This window comes from Nerophis ophidion, linkage group LG06 (genome assembly GCF_033978795.1).
Source record: "Nerophis ophidion isolate RoL-2023_Sa linkage group LG06, RoL_Noph_v1.0, whole genome shotgun sequence".
Taxonomy (NCBI): Eukaryota; Metazoa; Chordata; class Actinopteri; order Syngnathiformes; family Syngnathidae; genus Nerophis; species Nerophis ophidion.
The window spans coordinates 7,649,285-7,675,359 of NC_084616.1; the positions used below are offsets into that span (position 1 = coordinate 7,649,285).

General features: G+C 39.4%; 1 protein-coding gene across 1 annotated transcript in view; it reads right to left on the minus strand.

Moving 5' to 3' along the window:
- Window positions 1–25,597, minus strand: part of dnajc5ab (DnaJ (Hsp40) homolog, subfamily C, member 5ab) — a 33,972-nt gene extending 8,375 nt beyond the window's left edge. Inside the window, exons 1-2 of the mRNA XM_061902572.1 lie at window positions 25,391–25,597; window positions 3,847–3,970 (exon numbers count right to left, since the gene is read on the minus strand). Of these exons, the coding sequence (XP_061758556.1) occupies window positions 3,847–3,953 (107 nt within the window). The 5' untranslated portion in view covers window positions 3,954–3,970; window positions 25,391–25,597. The remainder of the gene's footprint in view (window positions 1–3,846; window positions 3,971–25,390) is intronic.
- Between the last annotated feature and the right edge of the window lie 478 nt (window positions 25,598–26,075).

Consider the following 26,075-nt stretch of genomic DNA (forward strand, 5'->3'; position numbering starts at 1 on the left):
TAATAACATGACAGACTACAGGTTCTGGGGTCCCATCCTGCTACTTACACATGATAATAACATGACAGACTAATGGTTCTGGGGTCCCATCCTGCTCCTTACACATGATAATAACATGACAGACTAATGGTTCTGGGGTCCCATCCTGCTCCTTACACATGATAATAACATGACAGACTACAGGTTCTGGGGTCCCATCCTGCTACTTACACATGATAATAACATGACAGACTAATGGTTCTGGGGTCCCATCCTGCTCCTTACACATGATAATAACATGACAGACTAAAGGTTCTGGGGTCCCATCCTGCTCCTTACACATGATAATAACATGACAGACTAATAGTTCTGGGGTCCCATCCTGCTCCTTACACATGATAATATCAGTCAAACAATGTACTAATATGATCCACTCCAAGAAACTCTACAAACTTAAAAGTAATTACAAAGTACAAAGAAGAAGAACCATGATAAACATTCTGAATTTATTTAATTCATCCATCTGTTCATTTTCAAGATAATCTTACTCATCTCACCATAAGAAATGTAACTTACTTCACTGAGTATTATTTATTTAGTTTTACTGACATTACTTATGGAGTATATAGTGAATAAATTAAGAACAGGAAGTGAACAAAAGTTTTAGCAACTGTTATGTAAAAGAAAAGGGGTAGGATTAAATAAGATCTGCTTCTTCCTACTCCTTTTCCAACATGTTGAATAGAGAAACTTGAAATTGTGATGTATCATGTTGTATGCATGCATGTTCCGAATAAACTCAAACTCAACTTAACATTAACCCTTGCAAATGATCCTGTGTGTAAATGTATGTTATTGTTATCCTTAGCGTTCATGACTACCTGTGTGTACATGTATGTTATTGTTATCCTTAGCATTCATGACTACCTGTGTGTGTATATGTATGTTATTGTTATCCTTAGCATTCATGACTACCTGTGTGTGTATATGCATGTTATTGTTATCCTTAGCATTCATGACTACCTGTGTGTATGTGTATGTTATTGTTATCCTTAGCATTCATGACTACCTGTGTGTGTATATTCATGTTATTGTTATCCTTAGCATTCATGACTACCTGTGTGTGTAAATGTATGTTATTGTTATCCTTAGCATTCATGACTACCTGTGTGTGTAAATGTATGTTATTGTTATCCTTAGCATTCATGACTACCTGTGTGTGTATATGTATGTTATTATTATCCTTAGCGTTCATGACTACCTGTGTGTGTATATGTATGTTATTGTTATCCTTAGCATTTATGACTGCCTGTGTGTATGTGTATGTTATTGTTATCCTTAGCATTCATGACTACCTGTGTGTGTATATGTATGTTATCCTTAGCATTCATGACTACCTGTGTGTGTATATGTATGTTATTGTTATCCTTAGCATTCATGACTACCTGTGTGTGTATATGTATGCTATTGTTATCCTTAGCATTTATGACTGCCTGTGTGTGTATATGTATGTTATTGTTATCCTTAGCATTCATGACTACCTGTGTGTGTATATGTATGTTATCCTTTGCATTCATGACTACCTGTGTGTGTATATGTATGTTATTGTTATCCTTAGCATTCATGACTACCTGTGTGTGTATATGTATGTTATTGTTATCCTTAGCATTTATGACTGCCTGTGTGTATATGTATGTTACTGTTATCCTTAGCATTCATGACTACCTGTGTGTGTATATGTATGTTATTGTTATCCTTAGCATTCATGACTACCTGTGTGTGTATATGAATGTTATTTTTATCCTTAGCATTCATGACTACCTGTGTGTGTATATGTATGTTATTGTTATCCTTAGCATTCATGACTGCCTGTGTGTGTATATGTATGTTATTGTTATCCTTAGCATTCATGACTACCTGTGTGTGTATATGAATGTTACTTTTATCCTTAGCATTCATGACTACCTGTGTGTGTATATGTATGTTATTGTTATCCTTAGCATTCATGACTACCTGTGTGTATATGTATGTTATTCTTAGTGTTCATGACTATTTTAATTTTCCTGAAGGAATCAAAAAGTACTATCTATCTATCTATGTGTGTAAATGTATGTTATTGTTATCCTTATCATTCATGACTACCTGTGTGTATATGTATGTTATTGTTATCCTTAGCATTCATGACTACCTGTGTGTGTATATGTATGTTATTGTTATCCTTAGCATACATGACTACCTGTGTGTATATGTATGTTATTCTTAGTGTTCATGACTATTTTAATTTTCATGAAGGAATCAAAAAGTACTATCTATCTAAGTGTGTAAATGTATGTTATTGTTATCCTTAGCATTCATGACTACCTGTGTGTATATGTATGTTATTGTTATCCTTAGCATTCATGACTACCTGTATGTATATGTATGTTATTGTTATCCTTAGCATTCATGACTACCTGTGTGTATATGTATGTTATTCTTAGTGTTCATGACTATTTTAATTTTCATGAAGGAATCAAAAAGTACTATCTATGTGTGTAAATGTATGTTATTGTTATCCTTAGCATTCATGACTACCTGTGTGTATATGTATGTTATTCTTAGTGTTCATGACTATTTTAATTTTCATGAAGGAATCAAAAAGTACTATCTATCTATGTGTGTAAATGTATGTTATTGTTATCCTTAGCATTCATGACTACCTGTGTGTGTATATGAATGTTATTGTTATCCTTAGCATTCATGACTACCTGTGTGTGTATATGTATGTTATTGTTATCCTTAGCATTCATGACTACCTGTGTGTATATGTATGTTATTGTTATCCTTAGCATTCATGACTACCTGTGTGTGTAAATGTATGTTATTGTTATCCTTAGGATTCATGACTACCTGTGTGTGTATATGTATGTTATTGTTATCCTTAGCATTCATGACTACCTGTGTGTATATGTATGTTATTGTTATCCTTAGCATTCATGACTACCTGTGTGTGTATATGCATGTTATTGTTATCCTTAGCATTCATGACTACCTGTGTGTGTATATGCATGTTATTGTTATCCTTAGCATTCATGACTACCTGTGTGTATATGTATGTTATTGTTATCCTTAGCATTCATGACTACCTGTGTGTGTATATGCATGTTATTGTTATCCTTAGCATTCATGACTACCTGTGTGTGTATATGCATGTTATTGTTATCCTTAGCATTCATGACTACTTGTGTGTATATGTATGTTATTGTTATCCTTAGCATTCATGACTACCTGTGTGTGTATATGTATGTTATTGTCATCCTTAGCATTCATGGCTACCTGTGTGTGTATATGTATGTTATTGTCATCCTTAGCATTCATGGCTACCTCCTGTTGCACTGATCAGCCTTATTTCTATATTTGGGCAGAATTATTACAGTGTTCCCAATGTTAAAAGGATAAAGCCATTGTTTACAAATTTGGTAAATAAATAACCAGAAAAGGTATATTTAGTTGTTTTCTTACTGTACCGAAAATGAACCGAACCGTGACTTTTAAACCGAAGTACGTACCGAACCGAGATTTTTGTGTACCGTTACACCCTTAGTCATAACTATAGAACAATAATAACGATAGAACAATGTCAATTTGTACTCAAATTAAAAATGAAAAAAATATCAGCTGGGTTGAAAGCCGGGGATTTGCTAGCGCGCTCTACTCTGAGGGGTTGTGGGTTCAAAGCCAGGCTGTTACACGGTCACCCCGACATAACATTAAAGCAGGTATAATTGTAGGATAGGACCCCTTTCACACATCACCTGTGCAGCCTGTGAGTCTTCCAGCACGTCTAGTGGCAAACATAGTACACAGCTTTAGTTCAATGGCACTAACCTGTAACATTTCTTGATGTCCTCTGTGGTGGCGTTCTTGTCCACTCCCAGTACAATGTACAGCGACTCCCCTGACGTGGACAGAGCTCTCTGTCTCTGCTGCTCCATGGCCTTTCACTTGCACACTGCAGGGGGGCAAAACAAGGAGGACAAAGTCAGCAAAATGACAAAAAAAATACTAACTAATGTGCTTGTTATGGTTTATTTTCATCTTTCAGCCTGTCGCTTTGTTGGTGTGCTTACTTCAAGCCTCAAATAAAAAGTGGAACTAGACAATTGAAGAACGGAAGTGAGAGTCTGAGAGGTTGAAGGGGATTTTAATCAAAGTTTTGACTTTCGGACTTGCTGGTGGACAAAGCGAGTGAGACAGCAGGTGTCATGCAGGCTTACAGGCAGCTCCAGACTGACGGACTTAAACTAACACCAGAATAATCTCCACATACTATCATGCACATTTTCTACACACTCACATGTTAATCCTGCCAACAATTTAACCAGCCATCTACCAAAGTAAAATGAAGTAGGTGATTAATAATTAGTGGTGGAGAAATCTCACAAACATTCCAAAGGCGGGGTCTGCGTGTCCATGTAGTCCAAGTAAAACCCTACAAGACACCAGATGGCAGCTGTTACCGTGGCAACAAAATCTCTCATTGTGTTTGCAACGTCATTAAGCCCCGCCCAGCACCACAACTCAAACCAACCAGTCACAACAGAGATCCACCGTCCACCTGAGTGGGATTAACCAGTACGACTGATTCACACTGTCAGGATTACTAACTATGTGTGTGTGTGTGTGTGTGTGTCTGAGAATCAGTGTCAGCCAATAACTGACCACTACATTATTGGACCAACCCAACACATTTTCATCTGGGTCACTGGGATGAATAACTACTGAACCGGGAACACACAACATATGATGCTAAATATGTGCGTGCGTGTCCAAATACAACACTCTAAAGTGAAAGCATGCAGAGCACCTCCACAAGTGTGCAGCCCAGCCCTTTACTAGCAGAAGTCGTGATTAGTTAAAGTCCAAAGACAGTGGTTCTTAACCTAGGGGTTCGGTGAGTTGGCCTCAGGGGTTCAGCGGAGGTCAAGGAGGACAGGAGGGGCGGTATAGCTCGGCTGGTAGAGTGGCCGTGCCAGCAACGTGAAGGTTCCGGGTTCGATCCCCGCCTCCGCCATGCTAGTCACTGCCATTGTGTCCTTGGGCAAGAGACTTTACCCACCTGCTCCCAGTGCCACCCACACTGGTTTAAATGTAACTTAGATACTGGGTTTCACTATGTAAAAGCGCTTTGAGTCACTAGAGAAAAGCGCTATATAAATATAATTCACTTCACTTCAAAACACACCCGACTCTTCGTATAAATAAAAACTTCTCCCTACAGCAGAAGTCAGACTGATTTGCAAGTGTGTACATAGTTGTGAGTTTATGCACTGTGTTGGTTTTGTTGTTTGAATAAGGTGATGTTCATGCACGGTTTATTTTGTGCACCAGTAAAAAAAAACATGGTAACACTTTAGTATGGGGAACATTTTCACCATTAATTAGTTGCTTATTAACATGCAAATTAGTAACATATTCAATGTTTACTTATATAGCCCTAAATCACTAGTGTCTCAAAGGGCTGCACAAACCACTACGACATCCTCGGTAGGCCCACATAAGGGCAAGGAAAACTCACACCCAGTGGGACGTCGGTGACAATGATGACTATGAGAACCTTGGAGAGGAGGAAAGCAATGGATGTCGAGCGGGTCTAACATGATACTGTGAAAGTTCAATCCATAATGGATCCAACATAGTCGCGAGAGTCCAGTCCAAAGCGGATCCAACACAGCAGCGAGAGTCCCGTTCACGGCGGAGCCAGCAGGAAACCATCCCAAGCGGAGGCGGATCAGCAGCGCAGAGATGTCCCCAGCCGATACACAGGCAAGCAGTACATGGCCACCGGATCGGACCGGACCCCCTCCACAAGGGAGAGTGGGACATAGGAGAAAAAGAAAAGAAACGGCAGATCAACTGGTCTAAAAAGAGAGTCTATTTAAAGGCTAAAGTATACAAATGAGTTTTAAGGTGAGACTTAAATGCTTCTACTGTGGTGGCATCTCGAACTGTTACCGGGAGGGCATTCCAGAGTACTGGAGCCCGAAATGAAAAAGCTCTATAGCCCGCAGACTTTTTTTGGGCTTTGGGAATCACTAATAAGCCGGAGTCTTTTGAACGCAGATTTCTTGCCGGGACATACGGTACAATACAATCGGCAAGATAGGATGGAGCTAGACCGTGTAGTATTTTATACGTAAGTAGTAAAACCTTAAAGTCACATCTTAAGTGCACAGGAAGCCAGTGCAGGTGAGCCAGTACAGGTATATATGTATGTATATATGTATATAAAGGTATATACAGTATAGGTATATATGTATGTATATATGTATATAAAGGTATATACAGTATAGGTATATATGTATGTATATATGTATATAAAGGTATATACAGTACAGGCGTAATGTGATCAAACTTTCTTGTTCTTGTCAAAAGTCTAGCAGCCGCATTTTGTACCAACTGTAATCTTTTAATGCTAGACATGGGGAGACCCGAAAATAATACGTTTGGAATATATTGGCCCCTGGGGATAGGTTGATTGGCAACACTAAATTGGCCCTAGTGTGTGAATGTGAGTGTGAATATTGTCTGTCTATCTGTGTTGGCCCTGCGATGAGGGGCGACTTGTCCAGGGTGTACCCCGCCTTCTGCCCGATTGTAGCTGAGATAGGCGCCAGCGCCCCCCGCGACCCCGAAGGGGAATAAGCGGTAGAAATGGATGGATAGTCATTAAGTACCTTTTAATGCCTTATTCTGCATGGCCTTATTATAACCTTCAACTTCTAACCCTCACCATAGTCCCGGCAAGAAATCTGCGTTCAAAGGACTCCGGCTTATTAGTGATTCCCAAAGCCCAAAAAAAGTCTGCGGGCTATAGAGCGTTTTCCGTTCGGGCTCCAGTACTCTGGAATGCCCTCCCGGTAACAGTTCGAGATGCCACCTCAGTAGAAGCATTTAAGTCTCACCTTAAAACTCATTTGTATACTCTAGCCTTTAAATAGACTCCCTTTTTAGACCAGTTGATCTGCCGTTTCTTTTCTTTTTCTTCTATGTCCCACTCTCCCTTGTGGAGGGGGTCCGGTCCGATCCGGTGGCCATGTACTGCTTGCCTGTGTATCGGCTGGGGACATTTCTGCGCTGCTGATCCGCCTCCGCTTGGGATGGTTTCCTGCTGGCTCCGCTGTGAACGGGACTCTCGCTGCTGTGTTGGATCCGCTTTGGACTGGACTCTCGCGACTGTGTTGGATCCATTATGGATTGAACTTTCACAGTATCATGTTAGACCCGCTCGACATCCATTGCTTTCCTCCTCTCCAAGGTTCTCATAGTCATCATTGTCACCGACGTCCCACTGGGTGTGAGTTTTCCTTGCCCTTATGTGGGCCTACCGAGGATGTCGTAGTGGTTTGTGCAGCCCTTTGAGACACTAGTGATTTAGGGCTATATAAGTAAACATTGATTGATTGATTGATTGATACTTAGAATATGTTCCCCTAGTAGAGATGCGCGGTTTGCGGTCTCATCCGTGGATAAACCGCGGGTCGGACGGGTGGCGGTTGAATCATCCGGAAATATTTGATATACATGGTTCTGATCGACAGGCGGATCGGTGCGGCATCTTCAGTAATGCGGACGTTGTACCGATCCGTTGTGGTGAAGAAGGAGCTGAGCCGGAAGGCAAAGCTCTCAATTTACCGGTCGAGGTACGTTCCCATCCTCACCTATGGTCATGAGCTTTGGGTCATGACCGAAAGGATAAGATCACGGGTACAAGCGGCCGAAATGAGTTTCCTCCGCCGGGTGGCGGGGCTCTCCCTTAGAGATAGGGTGAGAAGCTCTGCCATCCGGGAGGGACTCAAAGTAAAGCCGCTGCTCCTCCACATCGAGAGGAGCCAGATGAGGTGGTTCGGGCATCTGGTCAGGATGCCACCCGAACGCCTCCCTAGGGAGGTGTTTAGGGCACGTCCAACCGGTAGGAGGCCACGGGGAAGACCCAGGACACGTTGGGAAGACTATGTCTCCCGGCTGGCCTGGGAACGCCTCGGGATCCCCCGGGAAGAGCTAGACGAGGTGGCTGGGGAGAGGGAAGTCTGGGTTTCCCTGCTTAGGCTGTTGCCCCCGCGACCCGACCTCGGATAAGCGGAAGATGATGGATGGATAGATGGATGGGTTCTGGGATCGGTATCCTTTGCCATTCAAAGAGCCATTTAAGACCCGTGTCACAAAGCGAAAAAGACAATAGGAGACGCTAATATTCTCTAGCATGACTACCAGGAGTCATCCAGATAATAAGTATTAGGGCGTGCTATGAAGTCATTGACTTTGTCGCCCTCTACAGCATGTACGATCTGCTTGTCAGTCCAGCATCATGTAGTGTGTGGCTTCCACTGACACACGCACACGAGTGCAAGGCATACTGGGTAACACAGAGTACACTAATGGTTGTGATATAAACAATTTTAACACTCTTAGTAATATGCGCCACGCTGTGAATCCACACCAAACAAGATTGACAAACACATTTCGGGAGGACATCCTCCCAGTAAACGCAACACAACAAATACCCAGAATCCTTTGTATCCATGACAATTCCTGACTATTTTATACACCCCGCTAGCGAGTCCCGGCTCGTTTTTTAAGGCCCAGTAGCACATTGTCAAAATAAAACAAACAAAAGAAACAGCAAAAAAAAAAAAAATTGGACGAAAAAAATTAAATGTTGACACCAGTAACTAATAATAACGCAAATATTTGTCTTAGCCTTTAAAAAAAACATGCACTTGCGTCATGACCAATGAGGCGTATGACACGATAATGTCATCTAGAGCAGTGTTTTTCAACCTTTTTTGAGCAAAGGCCCGTATTTTTCTTTGAAAAAATGCAGAGGCACACCACCAGCAGAAATCATTGAAAATGAAACTTAGCAGACAGTAAAAAGTTGTTCTGGAAAATGTTGGATATGAAGTTAAACTATAACTAAGCATGCATCACTATAGATCTTGTCTCAAAGAGGGCAAAAAACTAATGATTTGAATGAGTAGGAGATAGTTGTTTTTGCTTTTGTGTAGTTATTGTGTACTATTGACTTTGTTTTAATCAAACAATTGTATGTAAAAAAAAAAATAAGGAACTGGTTTTAATGTTGTGTTGCTATTGTTAAACTGCCGCAGGATTCACCATAAATACATTGAAAAATGTGTTAATACAGGTGATCAGTATCAGCAAATCGGAACACCCCTAGGACATACTTGAAGATGTCCGTGTGGAACATAAACAATTCCTTTTGTTTCAAATGAAACAGTGCACTGAGAAAGAGAAGAAGGTGACTAATCAGTCATCAGACAGATCCTTGACAAAGTAAACGTGTGTTCTCAACCTTGTGTTTGTCCAGTGCAGCTTGGCTGAACATGACAACACCCGCCTCATCTTAAATGCAAACCTTCCCCTTGTAGGGGGAAAGGGTGAAACATTTGACTGGCAGGTAACATGACACCTCCATGAGAATCCTAACTTTACCGTACAACATCACAATTCAAAACAATCCACAGACGACAAACAAGCAACATATTCAACAGTCATTAATATTTAATGTAGGTAGAATAATTATCTGTAAGTTATCACACAACTCTTATGCTTAAAGGCCATTGCTATAGTTATCAATTATTATTATTTTTTTTTCCTTCCAGTCCTTCACTCTAAATTTCCTCATCCACGAATCTTTCATCTTCGCTCAAATTAATGGGGAAATTGTCGCTTTCTCGGTCCGAATAGCTCTTGCTGCTGGAGGCTCACATTATAGACAATGTGAGGATGTGAGGAGCCCTACAACCCGTGATGTCACGCGCACATCGTCTGCTACTTACGGTACAGGCAAGGCTTTTTTATAGCACCAAAAGTTGCAAACTTTATTGTCGATGTTCTCTACTAAATCCTTTCAGCAAAAATATGGCAATATCGCGAAATGATCAAGTATGACACATAGAATGGACCTGCTATCCCCTTTTAAATAAGAAAATCTCATTTCAGTAGGCCTTTAAGCATTAGATACCTTTTTCCCTCTACGCTGCCTCCCGCTGTCGTCTGCTTATTGTGATCACAACAAACATTAACAAGGCAATTAGCTACCCACTGCCACCTACTGATATGGAAGAGTATCACATGGTAATGCTGTCATACTCTAGACCAGGGGTGCCCACACTTTTTCTGCAGGCGAGCTACTTTTCAATTGACCAACTCGAGGGGATCTACCTCATTTATATATATCATTTATATTTATTTATTTATGAAAGAGACATTTTTGTAAACAAGTTAAATGTGTTTAATGATAATACAAGCATGTGTAACACATATAGATGTCTTTCTTTCACGAAGACAAGAATATAAGTTGGTGTATTACCTGATTCTGATGACTTGCATTGATTGGAATCAGACAGTAAGGATGATAACGCCCACATTTTGAAATGGAGGAGAAAAAAAGTTGTCCTTTCTGTACAATACCACATGAAAGTGGTTGGTTTTTGGCATCTAATTCATCCAGCTTCCATACACTTTACAAGAAAAACATTGGCGGCAAATTCCGTAGCTTGCTTGATTGACATTCACGGCACCCGAGGGTCTTGTGAGATGACGCTGGCTGCTGCAAGATCATTATTATGAAAAAATGACAGAGAGGAAGGCGAGAAACACTTTTTATTTCAACAGACTTTCGCGCCGTCCCTTCCGTCAAAACTCTAAAGGCCGACTGCACATTTCCTATCTTCACAATAAAAGCCCTGCTTCATGCTGCCTGCGCTAACAAAATAAGAGTCTCGGAAAGCTGGCGTGCACAAGTGATGTGCACGCCAGCTTTCTGAGGGATCGCTTGTGCACGCCAGTTTTCCGAGACTCTGTATTTAGTTAGCGCAGGCAGCATGAAGCAGGGCTTTTATTGTGAAGATAGGAAATGTGCAGTCGGCCTTTAGAGTTTTGACGGAAGGTACGGCGCGAGAGTCTGTTGAAATAAAAAGTGTTTCTCGCCTTCCTCTCGGTCATATTTTAATAATAATGACCTTGCAGCAGCCAGCGTCATCTCACAAGACCCTCCGGTACCGTGAATGTCATTTAAGTGACGTCTTGGTGAAGATTGATGATCACTCATTTTTAGGTCTATTTTTTTTAAAAGCCTGGCTGGAGATCGACTGACACACCCCCCGCGGTCGACTGGTAGCTCGCGATCGACGTAATGGGCACCCCTGCTCTAGACAGTGCAGATACTCAACAACGGCACATTTGCGGACTATAATTACTGCTTCGCAATAAATATTTTCAACCCAATTAGGTGAAATAACATCTCCCACGGCACACCAGACAGTGGTTGAAAAACACTGGTATATACCATAGTATTCCTCGACTCATAGGTGAAACTGTTAGCGGTTTGTCCCATGCTTACTTATTTATTTTCAGTTTTTGTTCTGCCTAGTTTTAATGCATGTCACTGGTGTACACCTTCACTCATGCACACCAACAAACAATAGGTGATCATTTGACCTGTTTACTACTGGAACAGTAAACACAGCTGTCTCTCGCGCACACACACACACACACACACACACACACACACAGTCTGCTTGTACTCTGTGTGTGTGTGTGCGCTGCCCAACACGCTCCCCTGCTCGTAAAACCAGCAATGTCATGACGTCATGACTGTAAAAAATTATAAATATGACCGCGGTACTTTTCAAACAGAGTATAGTACTGTTTTTGATTCACTGGTACCGCGATACTATACTAGTACTGGTATACCGTACAAACCTACATGGAAGAAAGAACAGTAGAAAGAACAGGAACGAAGACAACTGGAAGGTTCACAAGAAGCCTAAAACAAAAATGTGAAGAGGAAATTGTAAAATGAATGAAGTAGACTTGACAGGTCGGCCTGGTAGGACACTCCCAACCAGGCAGACCGGATGGGCAACACCTCGCAGTGGTCAGGTGACCCTTTTGAAGAAGACCAAACATGTCAGGTAAAAATTCCATCCAGTTTACCCAAAATATAAATTCATAAAACAATATCAATAAATATCCCCATGGACACAAACTCGATATCAATACGAAATGTGTTCAATAAAACATCAGATGCATAATATTTATATAGACATATATTATTTGTGGTCAGAATACACCAGGAAGAATGAAGCATGGTTGGTTGCATGAACAAAGGCACTTGTGGTCTGGTAAGCTAGCAAAACAGGAAGTGATCAGTGAGCTATGGGAGGGACACGCTAAACAGTCAATCGTGTAACAGTATCAGCTATCGCGTTTGGTTGAGCCATCTTGCTTACTCGCTGTTGATTCTTTGCATTGAATGAGAAGAGAGTAAAAACGAATATTGCACAAAGCAAATCAATTGTCAATCAAACAGGAAGTCACCTGGACAGTACGACAATTTTGGGGATTTTTTTTCATAGGGACCGTAGTCCTCAGCCACGCTCATCTCTTCTTTCCAACCCTCGTCCATTCCTTATTCGGATGTACGGCAACAACAGGTAGAAACTAAAGTGTAGGAATTTATAATTAAAATAAACAACAAGATATAGCAAAAGTGCTACTTTAAAATTGAAAGGATGCTCAATAACATTCAAATAATAATTACTGCGTAGCATGTATTCATTTGTATACTGGAATAACAATAAATGACCAAATTAAATGTTTCACAGACCGTGGAACTTCCTGGCACCAAACCTGCAAAATATTGCTCTTCTCAGGCTTCTCTATGTTTACATTTTCAAACTTTGCACTATTTTGTTACACTTTATTAAGCATTTCATACATATTCATGATTGTATTACCATTCGTTTTAAAAGGTTATTAAGTGTTCAACAAGATTTTTGTCTGAATTGATTGATTGTTTTCCATGGTTGTGTTGACATTTTCTTTTTCCGCCTTGACAACTGAGGCGATTAAAATTTAAAAAAAAGGTTAAATGTTTAACAAAAATATTTGCATTTATTGCCAATATATATTTTTCCTCCTGTTCCATATTTTCCATAGGTTATAAAGATAAAAATTTGAGTCACACACAGACTGTTGTCTACTCTCACTGTCTGCACCTTGAACATCTGAAACCCAATAAAACTGGAGAGAAGAATAGGAGTATGTTCCATTGCGACTTGCGGTCATGTGACTGCGACACGCTCACCATGACTTGTCAAGTGACCACAAATTATGACACTTTTCTTCCTTCCTTCCGCCGTCTTGGCCCCGGTCCTCGGCTAGCGGTTCAACGGTCAATTTGGGAACCACTCTGTTGTCGTGATAAAATTTTAATGATTGCCAAAGAGGAGTTGGGTTTTTTTTTCTCCGCGTGACAGCCAACACGGCGGGAAATGAAACTAATAAAGAAAAAACAGACAACAAGGAAAGCACATAGTAATCAATTCAATGAGAATACAAACATGGATTATATTACTAGAGTAAATTAATAGTACAGCAGCAGAACAAAACACACAATGTTAAATGTTTACTGTGTGACATGTCTCCTCATCACAACTCATCATTGGCCTTCATGAGTCACCACTGAAGGTACAGTGAGACATGCTGAACACCACTTGACGCCTACAAACATACGTTTCAGTTTGTTTACTACATGTGCTAGTTTGTTTACTACATGCTCTAGTTTATTTACGACAAAGGGCAAGTTTATTTACGACAAAGGGCCAGTTTGTTTTCTACATGTTGTGCTTTGTTTACGACAAAGTGCTGGTTTGTTTACGACAAAGTGCTGGTTTGTTTACGACAAAGTGCTGGTTTGTTTACGACAAAGTGCTGGTGTGTTTACGACAAAGTGCTGGTGTGTTTACGACAAAGTGCTGGTGTGTTTACGACAAAGTGCTGGTGTGTTTACGACAAAGTGCTGTTTTTTTAGTACAAAGTGCTGGTTTGTTTACTAGAAAGTGCTGGTTTGTTTACGACAAAGTGCTGGTTTGTTTACGACAAAGTGCTGATTTATTTACGACAAAGTGCTGGTTTGTTTACGACAAAAAGCAAGTTTGTTTACGACAAAGAACTAGTTTGTTTATGACAAAGAGCTAGTTTGTTTACGACAAAGAGCTGGTTTATTTACGACAAAGTGCTGGTTTGTTTACAACAAAGAGCAAGTTTGATTACGACAAAAAGCAAGTTTGATTACGACAAAAAGCAAGTTTGTTTACGACAAAAAGCAAGTTTGTTTACAACAAAGAGCTAGTTTATTTACGACAAAGAGCTAGTTTGTTTACGACCAAGAGCCAGTTTGTTTACGACAAAGAGCTAGTTTGTTTACAACAAAGTGCCAGCCTGTTTACAACAAAGTGCTAGTTTGTTTACAAAAAAAGTGCTAATTTATTTACGACAAAGTGCTAGTTTGTTTACGACAAAGTGCTAGTTTGTTTACGACAAATTGCTAGTGTGTTTAGTTTGTTTGCGAAAAAGAGTTAGTTTGTTTACAAAAGTGCTAGTTTTTTTAGCTAGATACATAGATAGATAGATATTAATTTATTGATTCCTTCAGAAGAGTTCCCTCAGGAAAATTAAAAAAGTTCTAGTTTGTTTACGACAAAGTGCTACTTTATTTTACGACAAAGTGTTAGTTTGTTTACGATAATGTGCTAATTTGTTTACGACAAAGTGCTAGTTTGGTTACGACAAATTGCTAGTGTGTTTACGACAAAGTGCTAGTTTGTTTGCGACAAAGTGCTAGTTTGTTTACAACAAAGTGCTAGTTTGTTTACGACAAAGTGCTAGTTTGGTTACGACAAATTGCTAGTTTGTTTACAACAAAGTGCTAGTTTTTTTAGCTAGATACGTAGATAGATAGATATTAATTTATTGATTCCTTCAAAAGAGTTCCCTCAGGAAAATTAAAAAAGTTCTAGTTTGTTTACGACAAAGTGCTACTTTATTTTACGACAAAGTGTTAGTTTGTTTACGATAATGTGCTAATTTGTTTGCGAAAAAAATCTAGTTTGTTTACGACAAAGTGCTAGTTTGTTTACGACAAAATGCTAGTGTGTTTACGACAAAGCGCTAGTTTATTTAACTAGTTTGATTACGACAATGTGCTAGTTTCTTTGCGAAAAAGAGCTAGTTTGTTTACGACAAAGTGCTGCTTTGTTTACGACAAAGTGCTGGTTTGTTTACGACAAAGTGACTGTTTATTTACGACAAAGTGCTGGTTTGTTTACAACAAAGAGAAAATTTGTTTACGACAAAGAGCAAGTTGGTTTACGACAAAGAGCAAGTTTGTTTACGACAAAGGGCTAGTTTGTTTACAACAAAGAGCTAGTTTGTTAACGACAGTTTACGACAAAGTGCTAGCTTGTTTACGATAAAGTGCTAGTTTGTTTACAACAAAGTGCTAGTTTGTGTACGACAAAGTGCTAGTTTGTGTATGACAAAGTGCTAGTTTGTTTACGACAAAGTGCTAGTTTGTTTACGACAAAGTGCTAGTTTGTTTACAACAAAGTGCTAGTTTGTTTGCGAATAAGAGTTAGTTTGTTTACGACAAAGTGCAGTTTTTTTTTGATGGATACCTAGATAGATATCACTTTATTGATTCCTTCAGGAGAGTTACCTCAGGAAAATCAAAAAAGTGCTAGTTTGTTTACGACAAAGTGCTAGTGTTTTTACGACAAAGCGCTACTTTATTTTACGACAAAGTGTTAGTTTGTTCACGACAATGTGCTAATTTGTTTGCGAAAAAAATCTAGTTTGTTTACGACAAAATGCTTGTGTGTTTACGACAAAGCGCTAGTTTATTTAACGTTTGATTTCGACAATGTGCTAGTTTGTTTGCAAAAAAACACTAGTTTGTTTACAACAAACCGCTAGTTTGTTTACTACATTACTACAAAGTGCAAGTTTGTTTGATACAAAGCGCTGGTTTGTTTACTACAAAGCGCTAGATTGTTTACCACAACTAACAATAGTTTGTTTACTAGAATGCGTTAGTTTGTTTACTTGAAAACGTTTGTTTACTACAAAGCACTAGTTTGTTTATTACAAAGTGTTAGTTTGTTTTCAAGCGGTTGATTAGTCAAAGCTGCAAAGAGAAGAATACAGACAGGAAGTAAGCAAACTTACATTGTCACTGGTGAGTAACTTTAACATGTTGACCTTTTATCCCCGCTTCACTTCCTTTAAAACTTGTAGGATTCATGAATGTTCAAATGTGATTGAACTCATGGGATTTATGCCTCCTTTGAAGGGATCTTGTGGAGCTGTTCCTCTAAAAGAGCCGTTTAAAAGACTGGCTCGTTCTTTTTTAAGCAACAAAATAATCAATGGTAACATATACAATAATATCAGAATAATTGCAACTTACACAAGTATCCCTGTATTGGTAGTAATTATTCTGAAATATTGCCAATAATTGTATTTTATTTTACTGTAATGTTCATTAAAGTGGTCCCACATGCCCATGCTATAAACAATGATATCACTACTTTGAATTTTCCCTAACCTAAAAAACTTTGCATTAGTGATGTAACAATATGAACATTTCATATCCCGGTTATTGCCATCAAAATTATCCCAGTTATCTTTGTTATCACGGTATTGTTGAATGTGCTCAAAAAGTACTCATACACAATTATAACCAAGTTTTGGTTTTTAAAAAATTGCATGCAGTAAATAGTTTCTTGGCGGAATAAATATGTTATATAATAATATCACTCTGGCTACTTAAGAGCCATATTGCAGTATTTCAACATGTTTTTCTTCCAATTTATTCATAAAAACGTTAAGTGTTTTTAATGGAAAAAAACAAAAGTGTGTGTTGGGTGCATCACGTCCAGTTTATGTGACGTCTAATTCACTTCATAACATGGATGGACGTGTTTTTAAACAAAGACAAATCCTAATACGGACAGAGATTTTTTTTTTTTTGCACACAGAAATCATAAGACTTTTGTTTTTTTACACAGAAAAATAATACGGACAGACAATTTAAAACACACACACAGATGTGGGGCGGTATAGCTCGGTTGGTAGAGTGTCCGTGCCAGCAACTTGAGGGTTGCAGGTTCGATTCCCGCTTCCGCCATCCTAGTTACTGCCGTTGTGTCCTTGGGCAAGACACTTTACCCACATGCTCCCAGTGCCACCCACACTGGTTTAAATGTAACTTAGATATTGGGTTTCACTATGTAAAGCGCTTTGAGTCACTAGAGAAAAGCGCTATATAAATATAATTCAATTCAATTCAATTGTACACACACAAACACATTGGTTCACTACACACACAGGTGAAATAACTTTGCTACAATAAAATACTTCCATAGTTTCCAAATTAAACGTAGCGTGTGATGATACTGTATCCGTAGCAACCAGTGACCAATAAATACACATTTGATATCATAGTAAAAGTTACAGCAAAGTTCACGGTTTATGCATGACTGTTTTTTAAAGGAGATTAGTAAGTTATTTTAGGTTAACAATGTGAGTGTTAAAAAGTGATCTAGGGAGGTTAGTAGGCTGATTAGTGAGCAACACGCACAGGGGAGACATCAGCGGCTATTTCAGATAAAACTAGAAGAGACAATTCCTGAAAGTATTGCGTGTGAACGCTCCAATGCTGAAGTTGAAGTGAAATGCTGACAGAATGTAGTATGAATGGAAGAATAGTTTCAGTCTTGAAGAGCTGACGCTGAACTGAAATGCTAATGGAATGTAAGGTGAATGTAGAAATGGTTTGAATGTTGAAATTGTTTAAACGCTGAAATGGTTTGAAGGTTGGAATGGCTTGGAATGGCTTGAATGTTGAAGAGTTAGACCAGGGGTGCCCACACTTTTTCTGCAGGCGAGCTACTTTTCAATTGACCAACTCGAGGGGATCTACCTCATTTATATAGATCATTTACATTTATTTATTTATGAAAGAGACATTTTTGTAAACAAGTTAAATGTGTTTAATGATAATACAAGCATGTGTAACACATATAGATGTCTTTCTTTCACGAAGACAAGAATATAAGTTGGTGTATTACCTGATTCTGATGACTTGCATTGATTGGAATCAGACAGTAATGATGATAACGCCCACATTTTCAAATGGAGGAGAAAAAAAGTTGTCCTTTCTGTACAATACCACATGAAAGTGGTTGGTTTTTGGCATCTCATTCATCCAGCTTCCATACACTTTACAAGAAAAACATTGGCGGCAAATTCCGTAGCTTGCTTGATTGACATTCACGGCACCCGAGGGTCTTGTGAGATGACGCTGGCTGCTGCCAGTTCATTATTATGAAAAAATGACAGAGGAAGGCGAGAAACACTTTTTATTTCAACAGACTTTCGCGCCGTCCCTTCCGTCAAAACTCTAAAGGCCGACTGCACATTTCCTATCTTCACAATAAAAGCCCTGCTTCATGCTGCCTGCGCTAACAAAATAATAGTCTCGGAAAGCTGGCGTGCACAAGTGATGTGCACGCCAGCTTTCTGAGGGATCGCTTGTGCACGCCAGTTTTCCGAGACTCTGTATTTAGTTAGCGCAGGCAGCATGAAGCAGGGCTTTTATTGTGAAGATAGGAAATGTGCAGTCGGCCTTTAGAGTTTTGACGGAAGGTACGGCGCGAGAGTCTGTTGAAATAAAAAGTGTTTCTCGCCTTCCTCTCGGTCATATTTTCATAATAATGATCTTGCAGCAGCCAGCGTCATCTCACAAGACCCTCCGGTACCGTGAATGTCATTTAAGTGACGTTTTGGTGAAGATTGATGATCACTAATTTTTAGGTCTATTTTTTTTAAAAGCCTGGCTGGAGATCGACTGACACACCCCCCGCGGTCGACTGGTAGCTCGCGATCGACGTAATGGGCACCCCTGAGTTAGAATTTCCAGGAAAACCGGAATTTAGTTTGGAACTTGGGATAGTCTTAGTTTGGATGTCCAGGATAAGAGGAATGTGTTAATGTTGGAATGGTTTGAATAGGTTGAAAATGTGGGAATTGTGCAGATTGGAAAAATGTCCCATTGATTTCAATGGGAACTTCCTGGGAAATTGGGAATTTGGGGAAAAGTGAGATTTTTTGAAAATGATTAGGAGCATAAATGTCCTAAATGAGCAGAATTGTTGGTTTGGAATTGTTTAAATCGGACAAGAAATGTTGAAGTCGTAAATGGTATTAGGGAATTTCGGGGAAAAGTGGGAATTTTTTGGAAAATGATAAAAAAATGTAAATGTCGTAAATGAGTTTAAAAGGTTGGTGTTGGATTTTTTTCAAATCTATCGAGAAATGTTAAAGTAGTAATATGTTTAATTGAGGAATGATATTAAGGAATACTTGGAATTTTGGGAAAAACTGGGAATTTTTCCAGTACAAAAAACAACTCTGTTTTTTGTCCTGATTAAGAGGCATGTTTTGACGGTGGAAAAGTTTAAATATGTTGAAAAATGTAGAAGGAGTAGTCAGACAGAAAAAAGGGGGAAAGTAGGGCTTTGGAAAAACAGGAATTCTGGAAAGTCCTGGAATTTTTTTGAACTTGGCAAAAGGGAAGTTTGAATTTCCAGAATGGTGGAATATGTTGAAGGTGGAATGTTTTGAATAGGTTGAAAATTGTGGAAATAGCGGAAGTTTGAAAAATGCACAATTCATTTTGAATGGGGATAATGCGAAAAATAAAAGGAATTATGAGAAATCCGGGATTTTTTTTTGAATTGTTGAAGTAGAAAAGCACACAATTCCCAAACTGGAACGGTTTCAGTCAGATGAAAAATGTGGAAGTTGTGGAACTTTGAAGAATGACCCCTTGATTTCAATGGGAATTTCAGGAAAAATTGGGAACTTTGGGGAAAGCGGGAATTTTTTTAAAAATGGTAAAAAAAAATACTTGAATGATCCGAATGAGTTCAAAAGGTTGGTGTTGAAATTGTTCAAATCGGCCGAGAAATATTAAAGTACTAATATTTTTAATAGAGAAATTATATTACAGAATTCCTGGAAAACCGGGAATTTTTTCCAGTTAAAAAAACAACTTTGTTTTTTGTCCTGTTTAAGGGGAATGTTTTAACGGTTGAAAGGTTGAAATGCGTTGAAAAATGTGAAAGGAGTAGTCGCCAGAAGAAAAGAGTGGAAATAGTGCTTTGGTAAAGCAGGAATTCTGGAAAATGCTGGAATTTTTTGGAACTTGGAAAAAGGGAAGTTTGAATTTCCAGAATGGCGGAATGTGTTTAAGGTGGAATGGTTTGAAAAGGTTGAAAATATGTGGAAATGGTGAAAGTTGGAAAAATGCCCAATTCATTTTGAATGGGGATAATGCGAAAAATAAAAGGAATTATGGGAAATCCGGGATTTTTTTTTTGAATTGTTGATGTAGAAAAGCACACAATTCCCAAACTGGAACGGTTTCAATCAGATGAAAAATGTGGAAGTTGTGGAACTTTGAAGAATGACCCCTTGATTTCAATGGGAATTTCAGAAAAAATTGGGAACTTTGGGGAATGCGGGATTTTTTTTAAAAATGGTAAAAAAAATACTTGAGTGATCTGAATGAGTAAAAAAGGTTGGTGTTGAAATTGTTCAAATCGGCCGAGAAATGTTAAAGTAGTAATATTTTTAATTGAGAAATTCTATTACAGAATTCCTGGAAAACCGGGAATTTTTCAAGTTCAAAAAACAACTTTGTTTTTTTTCCCTGTTTAAGGGGAATGTTTTAACGGTTGAAAGGTTGAAATGCGTTGAAAAATGTGAAAGGAGTAGTCGCCAGAAGAAAAGAGTGGAAATAGGGCTTTGGTAAAGCAGGAATTCTGGAAAATGCTGGAATTTTTTCGAACTTGGAAAAAGGGAAGTTTGAATTTCCAGAATGGTGGAATATGTTGAAGGTGGAATGTTTTAAATAGGTTGAAAATTGTGGAAATAGTGGAAGTTTGAAAAATGCCCAATTCATTTTGAATGGGGATAATGTGAAAAATAAAAGAAGGAATTATGGGAAATCCGGGAATTTTTTTAGAATTGTTGAAGTAGAAGAACACACAATTCCCAAACAGGCTGAACAGTTTGAAGTTCGAACGGTTTCAATCAGATGAAAAATGTGGAAGTTGTGGAACTTTGAAGAATGACCCCTTGATTTCAATGGGAATTTCAGAAAAAATTGGGAACTTTGGGGAAAGCGGGAATTTTTTTTAAAAATGGTAAAAAATACTTGAATGGCTGGTGTTGAAATTGTTCAAATCGGTCGAGAAATGTTAAAGTACTAATATTTTTTAAATTGAGAAATTATATTACGGAATTCCTGGAAAACCGGAAATTCTTCCAGTTCAAAAAACAGCTTTGTTTTTTGTCCTGTTTAAGGGGAATGTTTTAACGGTTGAAAGGTTGAAATGCGTTGAAAAATGTGAAAGGAGTAGTCGCCAGAAGAAAAGAGTGTAAATAGTGCTTTGGAAAAGCAGGAATTCTGGAAAATGCTGGAATTTTTTTGAACTTGGAAAAAGGGAAGTTTGAATTTCCAGAATGGTGGAATATGTTGAAGGTGGAATGTTTTGAATAGGTTGAAAATTGTGGAAATAGTGGAAGTTTGAAAAATGCCCAATTCATTTTGAATGGGGATAATGTGAAAAATAAAATGAATTATGGGAAATCCGGGAATTTTTTTTAGAATTGTGGAAGTAGAAGAGCACACAATTCCCAAACAGGCTGAACAGTTTGAAGTTTGAACGGTTTCAATCAGATGAAAAATGTGGAAGTTGTGGAACTTTGAAGAATGACCCCTTGATTTCAATGGGAATTTCAGAAAACATTGGGAACTTTGGGGAAAGCGGGAATTTTTTTAAAAATGGTAAAAAATTCTTGAATGGCTTGTGTTGAAATTGTTCAAATCGGTCGAGAAATGTTAAAGTAGTAATATTTTAGTAGAGAAATGATATTACGGAATTCCTGGAAAACCGGGAATTTCTCCAGTTCAAAAAACAACTTTGTTTTTTGTCCTGTTTAAGGGGAATGTTTTAACGGTTGAAAGGTTGAAATGCGTTGAAAAATGTGAAAGGAGTAGTCGCCAGAAAAAAAGAGTGTAAATAGTGCTTTGGAAAAGCAGGAATTCTGGAAAATGCTGGAATTTTTTTGAACTTGGAAAAAGGGAAGTTTGAATTTCCAGAATGGTGGAAGATGTTGAAGGTGAAATGTTTTGAATAGTTGAAAATTGTGGAAATAGTGGAAGTTTGAAAAATGCCCAATTCATTTTGAATGGGGATAATGCGAAAAATAAAAGAAGGAATTATGGGAAATCCGGGAATTTTTTTAGAATTGTTGAAGTAGAAAAGCACACAATTCCCAAACTGGAACGGTTTCAATCAGATGAAAAATGTGGAAGTTGTGGAACTTTGAAGAATGACCCCTTGATTTCAATGGAAATTTCAGAAAAAATTGGGAACTTTGGGGAATGCGAGAATTTTTTAAAAAATGGTAAAAAACATACTTGAATGATCTGAATGAGTTCAAAAGTTTGGTGTTGAAATTGTTCAAATCGGCCGAGAAATGTTAAAGTAGTAATATTTTTAATAGAGAAATTATATTACAGAATTCTTGGAAAACAGGGAATTTTTCCAGTTCAAAAAACAACTTTGTTTTTTGCCCTGTTTAAGGGGAATGTTTTAACGGTTGAAAGGTTGAAATGCGTTGAAAAATGTGAAAGGAGTAGTCGCCAGAAGAAAAGAGTGGAAATAGTGCTTTGAAAGTGGAATGGTTTGAATCGGTTAAAAAAATGTGGAAATGGTGAAAATGTGAAAAATGGCCAATTTATTTTGAATGGGAAAAATGTACCGGGAAATCTGGGAATTTTTGGAATTTGTCAAGGGAAAACCCGCGATTGCAGGATAGGCTGAAGAGTTTGAACTTGGAACTGTTCGAAACGGGTGAAAAATGTGGAAGGTAGAGCGCGTCAAAATCTGGAGCAGAATCAGAATAATAAATTAAATAATGAAGGTAAGAATTAGGACTAGGAAGAGAATCCCATGGACCTTGAAGACATATTAATACACTTCACATCTACTTATTGTGCTTAAAGGCCTACTGAAAGTCACTACTAGCGACCACGCAGTCTGATAGTTTGTATATCAATGATGAAATATTAACATTGCAACACATGCCAATACGGCCGCTTTAGTTTGAAAACTTTGCGGTATGGTGACGCGTGCGCGTGATGTCACGGATTGTAGCGGACATTTTGTTCCAGCCCCGATCTCAGCTATAAGTGGTCTGCTTTAATCGCATAATTACACAGTATTCTGGACATCTGTGTGGCTGAATCTTTTGCAATTTGTTCAATTAATAATGGAGACGTCAAAGAAGAAAGATGTAGGTGGGAAGCGGTGTATAGCGGCTGCCTTTAGCAACACAAACACAGCCGGTGTTTCTTTGTTTACATTCCCGAAGGTGAAGATTTACTATGGAAAAGAGCGGTCAAGCGAACATGGTTCTAACACATGTCAACCGGCAGGTTTCGGAGAGAAATGGTGCAAATAAGTCGGCTCTTACCGTAGACATGAGCGGAGAGCCTGCGTCGTGCACCTGTAAAAGAGGCAGCTGCGGACACCCTTGCCTCCTCCGACCGGCCGCCCCCGAACGTGGGATGCTTCCACCGTGGAGGGTAAGAAAAAAATCTCAGACCGGCTCCAACGGCTGCCTTCGCTAAGCTTCGTCAAGAAACGTGGTTTCCCACAGAGACACTGGCGGTCTCCACGCCACTCTGACTTTCACTAACGCTAAAAAACTAGTAACAGATAAGGTATTTTCCAGAATTATCCTAGTAAATTTGTGTAATAACATCTGAATCGCTCTGCCGTCTAGTTTTTTTCCCCCCATTCCTTCACTCTCACTTTCCTCATCCACAGATAAATGGTAAATAAATAAATAAATGATAAATGGGTTGTACTTGTATAGCGCTTTTCCACCTTCAAGGTACTCAAAGCGCTTTTGACACTACTTCCACATTTACCCATTCACACACACATTCACACACTGATGGAGGGAGCTGCCATACAAGGCGCCAACCGGCACCCATCAGGAGCAAGGGTGGTGTCTTGCTCAGGACACAACGGACGTGACGAGGTTGGTTCTAGGTGGGATTTGAAACAGGGACGCTCGGGTTGCGCACGGCCACTCTCCCACTGCGCCACGCCGTCCCTTATTACCACAATTTTCTCACCGAAACCTGCCGGTGGACATGTGGTAGAGAACCATGTTCGCTTGACCGCTCTGTTCCATATTATAAAGCTTCACAACAAAGAAACACCGGCTAGGGGGAAAGGGTGAAACATTTGACTGGCAGGTAACATGACACCTCCATGAGAATCCTAACTTTACTGTACAACATCACAATTCAAAACAATCCAGACGACAAGCAAGCAACATATACAACAGTCATTAAAATTTAATGTAGGTAGAATAATTATGTGTAAGTTATCACACAACTCTTATGCTTAAAGGCCATTGCTATAGTTATCAATTATTATTTTTATTTTTTTTCCTTCCAGTCCTTCACTCTAAATTTCAATGGATACTTTTTGTATCCATTGATGTGACTTTCGCAAACAATCTGAGTCTTCTTAACAGCTCCTTTAAGCGACCAACGAGAACCGATTTCCAGTTGTGAGTCGTTCATTTATGCGAGTGCAAATTTAGTCAGCGTTAACCTTCGTCTTGTGTTAGTTTTAGTTTTTAAATGCATAAAAACAGGGGGAAAGGGTGAAACATTTGACTGGCAGGTAACATGACACCTCCATGAGAATCCTAACTTTACTGTACAACATCACAATTCAAAACAATCCAGACGACAAGCAAGCAACATATACAACAGTCATTAAAATTTAATGTAGGTAGAATAATTATGTGTAAGTTATCACACAACTCTTATGCTTAAAGGCCATTGCTATAGTTATCAATTATTATTTTTATTTTTTTTCCTTCCAGTCCTTCACTCTAAATTTCCTCATCCACAAATCTTTCATCTTCGCTCAAATTAATGGGGAAATCGTCACTTTCTCGGTCCGAATCGCTCTCGCTGCTGGTGGCCATGATTGTAAACAATGTTTAGATGTAAGGAGCTCCATAACCCGTGACGTCACGCGCACATCGTCTGCAACTTCCGGTACAGGCAAGGCTTTTTGATTAGCGACCAAAAGTTGTGAACTTTATCGTCGATGTTCTCTACTAAATCCTTTCAGCAAAAATATGGCAATATCGCGAAATGATCAAGTATCCCCGTTTGAATAATAACATCTCATTTCAGCAGGCCTTTAATGTCAGCAAGAGGACAACCATGTTGAAGCATTTAGATATTTGGAGATGCTAACTGAAGCCAAGCCGACAGTGTAGAAGTTAATCTGTTTAAGAGGACAACCTTGTTGAAGCTGTTAGCATTTAGCTGGCGCCCTAATCCGACGGCAGCCATTAGTGTTAGCACACATGCTAACGCCCCCCAACTCACCAAAGCTATTTTCCTAGACGTGTTGACTCCCGTGTTCCCGCCGCCGTCCTGCTGCGAAGCGGGTGGTTCAGGACTCTCTCCTCATCCCAGTGGCCGAGGCTAACCAGCTCCGAAGGCGGCGAGCGGCTAACAAGCAGCGGCTAACGTCGGAGAAACACCGGCAGCGCGCCCGCGACCAGCTGTCACTCACCACACGTGTGACGTTCGTGAACAATCTGACTCTTCTGAACGGCTCCTTCAAGCGACACACGAGAGCCGATTTCCAGTTGTGAGTCATTCACTTATGCATGAGCCAATTTATCCATCCATCCATCCTTTTTCTACCGCTTATTCCCTTTTGGGGTCGCGGGGGGCGCTGGCGCCTTTCTCAGCTACAATCGGGCGGAAGGCGGGGTACACCCTGGACAAGTCGCCACCTCATCACAGGGCCAACACAGATAGACAGACAACATTCACACTCACATTCACACACTAGGGACCATTTAGTGTTGCCAATCAACCTATCCCCCAGGTGCATGACTTTGGAGGTGGGAGGGGCCTATCCCCAGGTGCATGTCCTTGGAGGTGGGAGGGGCCTATTCCCAGGTGCATTTCCTTGGAGGTGGGAGGGGCCTATCCCGAGGTGCATGTGTTTGGAGGTGGGAGGGTCCTATCTTCAGGTGCATGTCCTTGGAGGTGGGAGGGG